General features: G+C 32.1%; 1 protein-coding gene across 1 annotated transcript in view; it reads left to right on the plus strand.

Moving 5' to 3' along the window:
* The first annotated feature begins 2,682 nt into the window (after positions 1-2,682).
* LOC112052843 (NADPH--cytochrome P450 reductase) overlaps positions 2,683-13,012 on the plus strand; it is a 29,943-nt gene continuing 19,613 nt past the window's right edge. The window contains exon 1 of the mRNA XM_024092069.2: positions 2,683-3,146. Within this exon, the coding sequence (XP_023947837.2) occupies positions 2,962-3,146 (185 nt within the window). The 5' untranslated portion in view covers positions 2,683-2,961. The remainder of the gene's footprint in view (positions 3,147-13,012) is intronic.

Genomic DNA, 13,012 nt, shown 5'->3' on the forward strand with positions numbered 1-13,012 from the left:
AAAATATTTCCACTAACTAAAAACCGAAAAATAACATCGTACTTCCTGATCACGTTGAAGGCGGTACCAACCAAGGAACATATTTACTCACATTTATTTATTTATTTATTTATGGTACCAACACTGACTGTGCTGTGTTAATTAAAGCCGTTTCTGGAAGAACTGTCTGAAAATCCTAAATCTATAACATGTACATAAATGGCTTGAATTAATTACATCACTATAATCACTCACACACATCACTTTATAACTTGATACCGCGTTCAAACTGATCAGAAAGTAGCCCATACGTTGTTATTTTTCGGTTTTTAGTTTAGTAGAAACATTTTTGAGATTTTGAACTCGGTTTTATTTTTTTATTAATATTTTTTATTATTCCATTTTTAGTGATAACATGTTAAGTGTAAAAAAAATTGTTAAGCATTTTGGTTATAAATCCTTAAGCTATGACGTTATTTACTTAAGATTAGTATCAACCAGACCAGTTTTAATAAAAATACTACATTAGCCTTTACTCGCATACATTACTCCCCGTTTACCTTTACGAAATATGTATATTCGAAATCTTTGTTTCTCTTTCTTCTCATCTCATCACTAAACCTACTATTAATGACAGACAACCCTTCACCCCCGAAGTGAAAAATGATCATCAATACAAAATAATCAAGCCCAATCACATGGTAGCTACTGTACACTGTTGAGGAGTAACCCTAACTGTCTTTCGTCTCCATCAGCAGACCACTAATGACAGTCACGACCCATATAATAACCCATAATATGTAAATGTTGTTCTTCTCATCAATACAAATTAATCAAACCCAAACACAAGGTAGGTACCTACTCTAAACCGTTGAGAAATTCCTGTCCCTCGTCTCCATGACCAGAACCTTAATGACAATCAAAATATATCTAGATGTAAAGTTCTCATCGATACAAATTAATTAAGTCCAAACACAATGTAACTGCTGTAAATTGATAAGGAGTTTCCTCGTCTGTGTTTCGGCTCCATCATCAGATCGACACCAAACCTTCATTAAATTGTAGAGCTTTAAAATACTTAATGAAAACATTAACAAACATACTATTTGCCCCTATAATATTCGAAAGTTCTCCTCGATTTCTAACGCACGAAAGCAAACTCTTTCAAACAAAAAAATATTTTCTCAAATCGGTTCAGACGTCTTCGAGTAATCGGTGAACATACATAAAAAAGAACAAAGATTCCGCAAGATGCAATATTAGTTATCTGTGTAAAAAAGTCTATGATGTGTGCTGAAGGATGATAGGGACGCAACAAACCTCATAAAAATCATCGATTTTTAAAAAAGATTAATATTGTAACCGATGTATCGATGTTTTTTGTCATTTATATAAACCTTACTAACGCCTTATTTCTGGGATGCAAGTGAAACGTTAAATTGTTTCAACAATGTTTTCAAATTATTTCTTTTTGAAAAGCGTCGCCCGTCCGTTTTGCGGAACCCGTTTAAGTGCCCTTTTTTACACATCGAATTGATACGTGCTTGCGTTCGGGAATAATATATTATGTGCACGCCTTCGACTTTGGACATTAATAGTAGATTGTTATACAAGGGGCTAAAAAGACCCATTATATAAGGGCGCTAAATAGAAACCGAGTTTTTAATGGGTTTAGCCCCAGGTGTTACACTCTGCTTTTCACTACGAATGCGGGAAAATAAAATAGTTTAGTACAATATTCAATGTTTTATTTTAATTGAAAATTAAATGTACAAAGTATACAATTTTGGATATTATGGGAGATGCTTTTACCCGGTAACATAATTTCCGACTACTGTGAAGATGAATAATGAGTATGTGAGGTAAACGTGGAAGAAAATAGTTTGAAAACTCCTTTCTTAAGTGAATCCATCCGTTGTTATTTTCTCCACTTATTAAATTTTTCGTCTCGACTTTGATGGTAATAGATTCAAAATTTCATCTATCTTCAAATTAGGATCACCATTCTCACTAGGTGAAGACAATAATAACAATTATTGTTGAAAAATATGTAAGTTTACAATTGTTGAAAAATATGTAAGTTCACAAATTTACAATGAATTTCTGAAAAAAAATCAAGTGTGTATTATTCACGCCAATTGTTTTTTAAATTCTCGCTTTTTAATTTTATTTTTTTCACAAGAGAAAAAGGCAACGGTATTACACCGTAAAGGATGTCCCATGTCTTCAAATCTCGCTCTATTCGCAACTCTATAAAAATTAAATATAAAAATAAACGCATTTCACAGACAAGAACGCTGCATTTCATTCCAATTTAAACTTTTTTATTTACTTCTCAAAATAATCAGGGCCTTACCTATAATGATTCTATTTTCGAATAAAACCTCCTCCGTTTTATAGTAGGCTAGTACTTGGCTTGTACTCGTAACAGACAAGAATTAAAAAAACAAAATTACTTTAGCCCCTAGAGGCTGAAATGCTTGTTTAGCCCCGCTTTGCTTTTAAGATGGCATAATTTACAAGCTCCTTTGAAACGTCAAGTCTGTCTATTTTTAATTTCAATCTCATTACTGTCGATTTCAAACGATACGGTTGAAAACATCGATGTATCGTTCGACCCTTGTGTACGTCACACATCGGAACTGAGTGAACTGACATTTAAGTTTTGACGTTTGTGACAGTGACGGTCGAAGTTTATTTGCATTATAAAAAATTACGAAATTCGATTGCGATGCTAATGCTAAACTTCTACCGCGTACGCCTTACACACGCCAGTTTAATTTAAATGGTGTTACTATGATGATGTGTATTGTAGATTGTAAGGATTTTAAAAGTTAATCTGAGTTTGTGTTAAGTAAATACCGTAGATACCGAAGGTTTACTAGTGCAAGTGGCCTTGTTATTTAGTTTTAGTTTTTACGTGTACACAACAAGTGGTTTTTGAGTCGTTCGCTGGCAGCCTACAGGACAATCAATTACACAATGTCGGATAATACTCAGGATATACTAAAAGAAGCAGCGGCCGCTGCCGCCGTTGGTGGCTCACTATTTAGTACTTTCGACATAATAATGCTGGTTATTTTATTTGGTGCAGCTGTGTGGTGGCTTTACAGTTCAAGAAAAGAAAGCAAAAAAGACGACTTATTGCTCAGTAACTATGCTATCCAGTGAGTATTTTATGATTTTCCTAAGAAATAAATTGTTAACTATAATTTCAAACTATGAATACCTCTAATAAGTTGAGTACATTAAATTAACATTTACATGGTTACTTTTTAGAAGTAAGGTATTTGTCTTATGATAATGCATAGAGTAATTGTAAAATAAATACTATTGTAGTGTAATTCTTAAACAAACAGTAAACCTCATAAACAAATTATCAGGGATTAGTAAGAAATATTTCATTTTAATTACCTACATAGTAGCTAATTACCATAATAATATACAGTGTAAACTCCATAAACTCGCTAAAGCATCAACATAACATGGCTTTGATTGGTTTAGTTTGTTTTCCATACAATGATACACTTTATGTAGTATTACGCCCACTCTCAACAAGTAATAAAAAGTACCTTTTAAGTTTTTAAAGTTAGTGAAATCTGTGCAGCTGTGTACATGTTTTGTCGCTTTATTAACCTAGCTTGTAGTCTTCTGTCAGCATCATGCAAAAACACACTTTCTAAGAGATTAATTTTTCTGTTTACAAATTGGGATTGCACGTGTGGACTGTTAACCATAACTATATGATAAGTAGAAGTCATGGATTTTATCATATTCTTAGTTGCTCACAAACTTTGAAACTGTAAACAAAGTTGCAGTAAAAGAAAATCACTGTGTATGGATGAAAAGGTTTTACTCAAACATTTTTCTTCTTTCCATTTAATAACAATTCTCTATATTGCCATAAAATGTACAGTTTCTTTAGTGTCATAATATATAGTTTACATATCACAATACAATTATGATGATACAATACATATAAAATGAGTTTGAATTGTGCAGCATTGCATGACTAAGGGTCCCATATGAGTTTGGAACTAGATACTCAGCATACTTAGACATTGTATCATGTCAGTCTTTAGCAGTGTTTCATTTTGTTTTGTTCGTTATCAACTCATATTTAGATCACCGCTGAGCTCGAGTCTCCTCTCAGAATGCTATTACACATTCATTAAAAAAATAAAATTATTATAAAAGAGAGAATTAAGAAAATTCTCTGGTATGCAGGTTTCTATTTTTTTTATTCTTTACAAATTACCCCTTGACGGCAATCTCACCTGATGGTAAGTGATGATGCGACACATGATATTTAATTTCTTAAAAAATTCACACAATTGAATAGTTTGAAGTGTATGCCCAGACTGGATTCAAACCCGCACAGTCTTCTGGAATCTGAGGCAGAGGTCATTTCCACTGGGATATTGCGGATCAATGCTGTGTTTCATAGTAAATATAAATAGTGCTCACAATAGGTAAAATTCAATTGCATATACTCACTATATAAATTTTAAATCTTTATGATTTATATAAATTATATATGTCTCAGGCATATAAATTATGGATTACATTTGTGCCACTTGATGTCTCTATAACAGAATATGTAATATAATACAACTATCATATATTACTGAAAGCAAAAGTAAAACTGCTATAATTGATTGAAATTGTGATTTAATGAAACTGACCAGTTAAAACAGAAGTGCCTCTAAGAATAAGTTGAGGAACATTGTTTAACTTGTTGAATCCTCTTAGCTCAAATGTATTGTTAAACCAAGGTCAAGAATTGAGGAGTTAAACATTCACACACAAATCCTAAGTCAAACAGACTTCCCAGAATAGATTGACTACAGTAACAGTATGTTTTAATATTCATATTGACTCATACTCACATTAGCATTCTAGTGCAAGTTGAGATTGTCAGGTTTAATTTTAAACTGTAGTAAAGGTAAAGCAGTCATGTGACAAGGCCGGGAACTTAACACAAGGTTTTTGCCTTACATACAACATGAAATAAATATTAAACCAAGTTGGTAATTACATAAATACTTATATTAATAAAAGGGCCTTTAATTATAATAAATTGAATGTTCATTTATTTCACTTACACAAATTTTTTTGAATTAGGTCAAGTAAAATTATGTTATGTCAGATAATAACTTAACAGCTTTATGTTAAAATCAGTTGAAGGTGAAATGGGAAACAAAAATTTAAAAAGAAAAATAATTGGTGCTCTATTATTAGTAATGCTGAGTGGTATTACTTTAATTTTTGTCCAACTTATGGCATACTATGGATGGATAGATGGCATGGATTAAATCTCTCTTAATTAAATTTGGGTACATTGACTCTTATAGCATAAGAGTCAATGTACCCAAATAATACCACATAATACAAAATACATATTTCCATGTTTTTCATATACATACTTAACATTTCCATGTTTAAAAAAAAAACACCATTTAATTTCATTTAACTTTATGTACCTTCCTGACTAGCCAACATTTGATTTTATTTACCTTTCTGTCTAGTAGGCTGTGCAGCTACAGATTTTGAGGGTAGGGGCTTATTAGATTGGGCATTAAAATATTGGGTTTCAATAAATTCTTAGTAGCAGCCTCTAGTCTTGTCACTCATAGAGTGCATGTTACCAATCAGCTTGGTAAATAATACCATCAGCCTATCAACCTGCAGGTCTACTAAGCAGCTTCCCATCAGGCATGATAATAGTCAAGCAATTAAAGAATAAGATTGCTCCTATAAAAAACCTACTATTAAACAGTTAATTATTTTAATTATTCTTTCATTGAATCTTAAACAAGGTATAATTCAGGAAAACTACTAATGCAGTGCTGTTAGGTCTATACCTCAGAATCCAGGGCCAGTCAATAAATCTTTATATAAACTTTGGAAATGTGTTTTTAATAGTGTACAGAAAATGTAAAAAAAAAAATTGTGCACTCTCAATTTTTTAAACTTTAGATGTTTTGTTTAATAACAAAGGACAAGCGAGGCCAGTTTTTTTCTTTAAAGAATAATGAAAATAGTCTTAGCTTAAAATATAGATATCATACAACCATTTCATTGGCATATTGGTACCATAAAATAAGTAAAAGTCTATAAATTGCTGGTCAAATTTGAAATTTTAGATATACTTATTGATATCCATTTGAACCTATTTAAACTAAAACAATGAAAAGTTTGCATGCATGGCAATGGCCATGCAATGCAGATCTTTATCCGCTTACTTTTCATTTTAAGAAAGTACCTAAAATGGTAAGTGAGTTGTAATTAAATTGTAAACGTCATTGTTAATCTTCATGATTATTATTGACCTAGAACCAGTTTTGAGATTACTTAATTTTGGTTACATAACTATAACATTATCAACTGTTGCTGTGTACCTATTATTATCTGTTATTAAAATGTATTATACTGCATATTGCATGTATTTCTAGAGGATAGAATTGTGAGGCCTGACATTTGATCACCCATTTACTGTGTTGATTGTAAATGACCCAGGTTCCCAAAGTGCCTACCCACTCAAATCTACCTGTAGCCTTCATATATATAATGATAATATAATTAATTAATTATTAATTCTCTAATGGACGATTCATAGTAAACTCATATCTAATCTATACTTATAATAGAACTGTAGCAGGTCCAATTCTGTACATTGAAGATAATTATTGTCGCTCAAATAAAATCAGAAGGGGGCGAAAAAGGGGTTGAATGTTTGTATCAAAAATCCTTCATTTTCCAAGTTGCATTTGTACAAATTGGTAGGTATAGGTAGGTATACTGTCAAAAATTCTAAAAATAATGTACTTAATTCAAGATTTTTCAAAATTAAAATTAAACCCTAAGGAGTTGAAGTTTTTTTTAGTATAAATTGTTCATGTTTTGAGATATATTTTTGTAAAACTATTTATTATAATATAAAACATGCAAAATGTTAATAGAAAGGGGGGAAATAGGTGTTGAAAGTCAATGTTTAAATTCCCCCACAACGTCTATGAACTCCAGTTCATAGACGTTGCGGGGGAATTTAAACTCTATTTTTGAGAATTTTGAGTTTGAGAATTCACACTCAGCAGGTGAATGGTCCCCTGGGGTCCCCTGCAACGTCTATGAATTCCACTGTTAGTTACTGGCCTCCGCTGGTAATATTTATATAATGAGTACCTGCTTAAGTCCTAAGTAGGTACCTAAGAGATTGTTGCTATAAGAACTTGGGTACTATAGCCAAAATTTATATATTCATTTATTTATTCTTTATTGCACCAAACAGAAATATAATTACATACTAAAATAGTTACAAAAAAGAAGGCTTAAAGTAGACTATTCCTACTAATTTAAGTAGCATGAGTATGTAAATAAAAATGTAAAATAAAATCTTTATTTAGGTACTCTTTTATGTCTTAATTTGGGGTATTGTTGGATAGGTATTTAAAAAATATGGTGAAAGAAACACTATTTTTTGGAAACGGTGGTTTTTCGGAATTAATCATAGATTTTTTTTATAGATCTATGACTATTTCCGAAAATCTCATATACCTTTGACCTTGAGTAGTTTTTTCCAGGTACAGGTTTGATGAGCACTTTTTAAAATTCATTCATTCTAATTAGATTTTGAAAGATTATAATTAATTTTTATAGCTTTACGAATTTAATGTAGCCTCAGGAGTCTTATTTGATTGGCTTATATTGCTTTTTTTTACAAAGTGCTAAATCATAAATGAAATAAAAAATTAAAAGATATTAACTAAATACCTAAAGTAATTGTTCTAAGCTTATTGATCAAATGTCATTAATTTAGGAACAATTAGATAATTAAAATGATTACTAGCGATTTATAACTTAATTTTTAATGTAACTTAATGTTTGTTGAAAAAAGTTTCACGAGTTTGTAGTAGCATTCTTGTTTGAAAAAAATATTTTATTCCTTACTTAATTGTGGCATAGTGTTTTGAGATAAAGTTTAAGGTCATCCACCTTGAACTTTATCTGCCACCACACACACATACACACACACGCCGTCACACCAGCACAATATTTATATATTATATGTATATACATATATGTGAATATATTTACCTATCTCTGTGTGTGTAAGTCTGCAAACAAAGCATGTGTCAGAGTAATAAATTGCATCCCCACTGTATGACAATGTTCAAGGTACAGTAATCACTCCACATATTATCATCTTACTTTGTTCTATTAATGTCATATTTCTTTGCAAAGTTAGCAAGACTTGCATAAAAATCCTTTTGGCTGTCTAATTTGGGATGCCATTATTGTTATTAATGTATCATAAATGAAATATGAATACTACCTACATAGGCCACTAGTGTAAACTCAAGCCATTTTCAAAAAAATTACCACATTATCATAAGCTGAAACTAATCAGACAAAAATATCTACCAATCTACATGGCATTAAATTGCTTAATCCATCAAGCCCTTGAGCAACTTCCCGCTAATTTTGATTTTGAGTTCAAAGCTCTCAATATTTTAAAGAGGTACAGTGTAAGATATAATCTCTGGATCAACTAAACCGATTTTAAAAATTCTGGTATCATTAGAAAGCCACGTTATTTGCGAGTGCCATAGTCACTATTTTAACCCTATATATCCAAAGGAACGGGAATGACGCGGGAGAAACCTCGGCGGCTAGTCACTTACAACGATGTTTTTGTGCTCTTTTATGTGAAAAAATATCCAAAATAATAAAAAATAACTTACAACGGTCTGACGAAAGATATTGGAATATTAAAAAAATAGTTTATCAAAATTTTTTGTTAATGAATGAACTGACATCGATAAAATTTTTGGGAGTACTCAAGTGGTCCAATATCTATAGAATGTTTTATAAAACCCAAGATTAGTGAAGCCCTTTTAAAGCTCTATTAATTCGTTCAAATTGGTAAAGCTGTTCAAAAGTATGAGAGATTTATATGCACATACACACATTCCCACGCACGCACGCAGCCATAGATAGTTTTAAGTTTCAACTAGTAGATAAAAGTAACAACAAAACTGTTCGTTTTGATTTCTTAGCTGTACATTTGGGGTTTAGATTTTTTTAAACTATACAGGAATAATATTTTTTTATACAAAATTAAAATCTGTTCTCTGGTTTATATTCAATTGTCATTAAGGAATTATATCTTGCTATTGGTTTAGTTAACTCATGATGACTAATTAATTATCATCAATGATACCATTAAAACAATACAATATGTGTAAGTCATTAAGATGAGTTCTTATTATTAACAAATAGGTTGCTCCACATTTGCTCTTTAGTACAAAAAAAGTTTAAATTAGTCACTTTAATGTTTTATTTTTCATAAAAATCATAATTTAATATTTTTCTATGTGTGTGTACCCTTCCTAACGGCGACATGCCTGAGTTTCAGCGGCCGGCAGAACCCCATTTTCAGCGCATTATTTAGTTAAATACATATTTGACAAGACTTCTTCTTCTTTTAAAAGTTACGGTTTTTGTTAGGAAAGTTCCTGTTCTTTTTTAATATTTTGTCAAATTGGAAATATCTTAAATAGTTTTTGACTTATAAGTCAAAGCCAAACCCCTTTTTTTATTTTAGTTAATCGTTTATAACTTTTGCAATTTTTGCGAGAGGGCCTTCAATTTTTTCAAAAACTATCTAGATTCAATTCCGAATCGAATGACACCTCACCATTTTTATAGGAGACGTAGAACTTTTTTTGTACTAAAGAGCACATGTGGATCAAACTAAAAGGACAGTTAGTATATATACATAATGTTTGACAGAATTCAAACATTGAAATAAAACATTTTATCTATAAATACTCTAACATAAAAATAAAAAAAAAACAGGTCAAGTGCGTGTAGGGCCACGCACAAGTTGGATTCCGTAGATTAAGGTAGTGCTTTAATCCTCTTTGTGATGCACAAAAATACCGATAACCATAACCCACACTATGGGATAGACGATAAAAAATTCGTCCTCACTTTGCATGTAAGGAAGGAACCCAAAAAAAAAATGTTTTTTCTTTTTTCATTTTATACACGAAATTAATATACAAACCCATACATAATTTTATATTTCCAGTTTTAACAAACTCTGAGTTAACTCATGATGACTAATTAATTATTATTAATGATAACATTAAAACAATATATTATGTGTAAGTCATCATAAATGAGTTCTTATTATTAACAATAAGTAAGTACTAACATAAAAATGAAAAAATAATTATTAAAACATAAGCCGATTTAAAATATATTATCATATTATATATAAAGGAGGTTAATTATAATTATCCTTTCTTTATCATTATATTTTTTGGTATAGGTACCATAAGACCAAAAAACTAGAAAAAAACTGATGTAATAGATAGGTAATTTTATATCACTTTCCTGTGGACCCTGTTTGACATGAGTGTTCACATTATTAACTGTGGAATTCATAGACTTTGTAGGGGCACCCTTTTTTTATTCTTTACAAGTTAGCCCTTGACTACAATCTCACCTGATGGTAAGTGATGAAATCTAAGATGGAAGCGGGCTAACTTGTTAGGAGGATGAAAATCTACACTCCGTTTGGTTTCTACACGACATCGTACCGGAACGCTAAATCGGTGGGGGGTACGTCTTTGTCGATAGGGTGGTAACTAGCCACGGCCGCAGCCTCCCACCAGCCAGACCTGGACCAATTATGAAAACCTCAATCGGCTCAGCTGGGGATTGAACCCAGGACCTCCGTCTTGTAAATCCACCGCGCATACCACTGCGTCACGGAGCCCGTCAAACCCCCAGGGGATCATCCACCTACTGAGTGTCAAATTCTCAAACAATTAGAGATTAAATTCCACTTTAAGTATGTAATTAATAATAATTATACGGGGCGATTTGGAGCTTAGATCTACCACATTGGTTTATTGTGGTTTGATGAACTTATTGGCTTTGTAAAATACACCATTAGTTGGTATAGAACTTGAATACTTTTTTAATTCCAATGACCACCTAGCCCTAGATTGCGTTCTCATCAAATGTTAAGTGAAAATGCAGTCTGATGACGTGTTTTACCTGACAAACAACCTTTACGATCCTGATGATAACATAACGGCTGACAACGTTATGCAACACAAACATATTAAGCTACACAGCGTCTACGCCGACAAAGACGAGATCCCTGTTATCTGACGTCACCCAACGCAAAAGGATCTGGGATGTAAAACAATCACCTTTACCTAAAGCCATTGTTGTTCAATAACCTCCTTTATCTTTCAGTGAAAGTCTCATTAAAACCGGTTCAGCTGCTCCAAATATTTTTCTTCAACTTAAATATTATTATGTATACTCGTTGACGCCTTGCTGTTTCACCCACGTAGTTACCGTTCCCGTGAGAATACGGGGATATAATATGACACTCACAAATAACGTGGCTTTCTAGTGGTAATATGTTGGCCGATTCTCAGACCCACCCGGTATGCACGCAAAATTTCATAAAAATCGGCCCAACCGTTTCGGAGTTTAATAATAGACACCGCGATACGAGAATTAGCTTAAATTAGTTGATTTATGCTAACTCTCTAGTGTCACATTGTACGTATAAGCTGTAGTAGGTACCTAAGCAGTTTAAAAGACTAAATGTGGGCCTCTTTGATTGTCTGACACAACCACAGTAGTTAGTAAAGTGTAATAGGTAACAATTTAGTGCCGGTGCACTGCACTAAGGCACTAAATTGGTCTGACTGAAGGTCACCATCAAATTTATGGGCCATGATTCCGCGACTATAGTAGGTATAATAAATTAATAAATAACAATTGATAATATTTATCTATACTAATATTTTAAAGAGGTAAAGTTTATGGTGTTGTAGGGGGTACTGTCTAGATCTAATGAACCGATTTTGAATTTTTTTTTACCAATAGACATCCACGTTATTTGTGACATAGGCTATATTTTAAAACTGTATTCTCAAGGGAACGGGAACTAAGCGGTGAAACCGCGGGGTGACGGCTAGTCTTTAATGATTAACTACAACTAGCGGACGTCTGCAAAGTGATATAAACGAAGAATCGTTCTAACTTATGTCTACATTAGTGAAAGAAAGCCTATATGAATAGGTTTTTCCTTTATTGTCTTTACTACTAAAAGTAGTCCAGCGGACAGCCGCAACTAACCTCCGCGTGAAATTCAGTTTTTCACAAATCCTGCGAGAACCATGGATTTTCCGTGATAAAAAGTAGCCTTTATAAGCATTCCAGTGAAAGTTCTATTGAAATCGGTTCTGCCGTTTTAGAGATTAATCTGGACAAACAGACAGATTATTCTTAATCTGTCTGTAAACACAAAAAACTTTATTCTTAAAGTTTTTTGTGTTTTAGTATCGTGTAAGCACAAGTGAAAACAGTTATTTGAAATCACAGATAGACACTTCTTTCAAATTTCGAAGTTTGTAAAAATTACTAGTAGCTATTTTTTAACTTCGTAGTGTTCAGTGTTCATAGCTATAATTGGCTATATTGACTGCTACTTTCGCCTACATTTTAGACAAAATTTTAATAACGAAAAAGATTTTTTTTTAAACATCCTATCTTGGATTTTTTCATGAATCTGGAAGCGCTGGTCAGGTAGATCGTGCGCCTGAAAAAAGGGATGGGTTTATTTTTCATTTCTTACCTTAGCAGTATGGGTAAGAAATGAAAGATCGTGCAAGAACCATTTCAAAAATATACAATATACATAATAATGAATACCACGTCACCAAATATCACGTTTTTATTACCGTTTAAACAAACAATGTCGAAAGCGTACATTTATTTGGCTGGGTGGTTCGAATTATCATTTTCTAGCACGAATATATTCAAGTCGGGAATGACATTGCCTCTAAACCTTTATCTGATTTTGAATTTTATAATATCCATAGAATTAAGTCATAATATCGTTTACATATAAAATCTTTGATTAGGTTAAACACTCGCCTTCTGTAGGTCGTAAATAAATGTAATGGTATGGTATGGTAATAGTTATATAGTTCTT

This window comes from Bicyclus anynana, chromosome 5 (assembly GCF_947172395.1).
Source record: "Bicyclus anynana chromosome 5, ilBicAnyn1.1, whole genome shotgun sequence".
Taxonomy (NCBI): domain Eukaryota; kingdom Metazoa; phylum Arthropoda; class Insecta; order Lepidoptera; family Nymphalidae; genus Bicyclus; species Bicyclus anynana.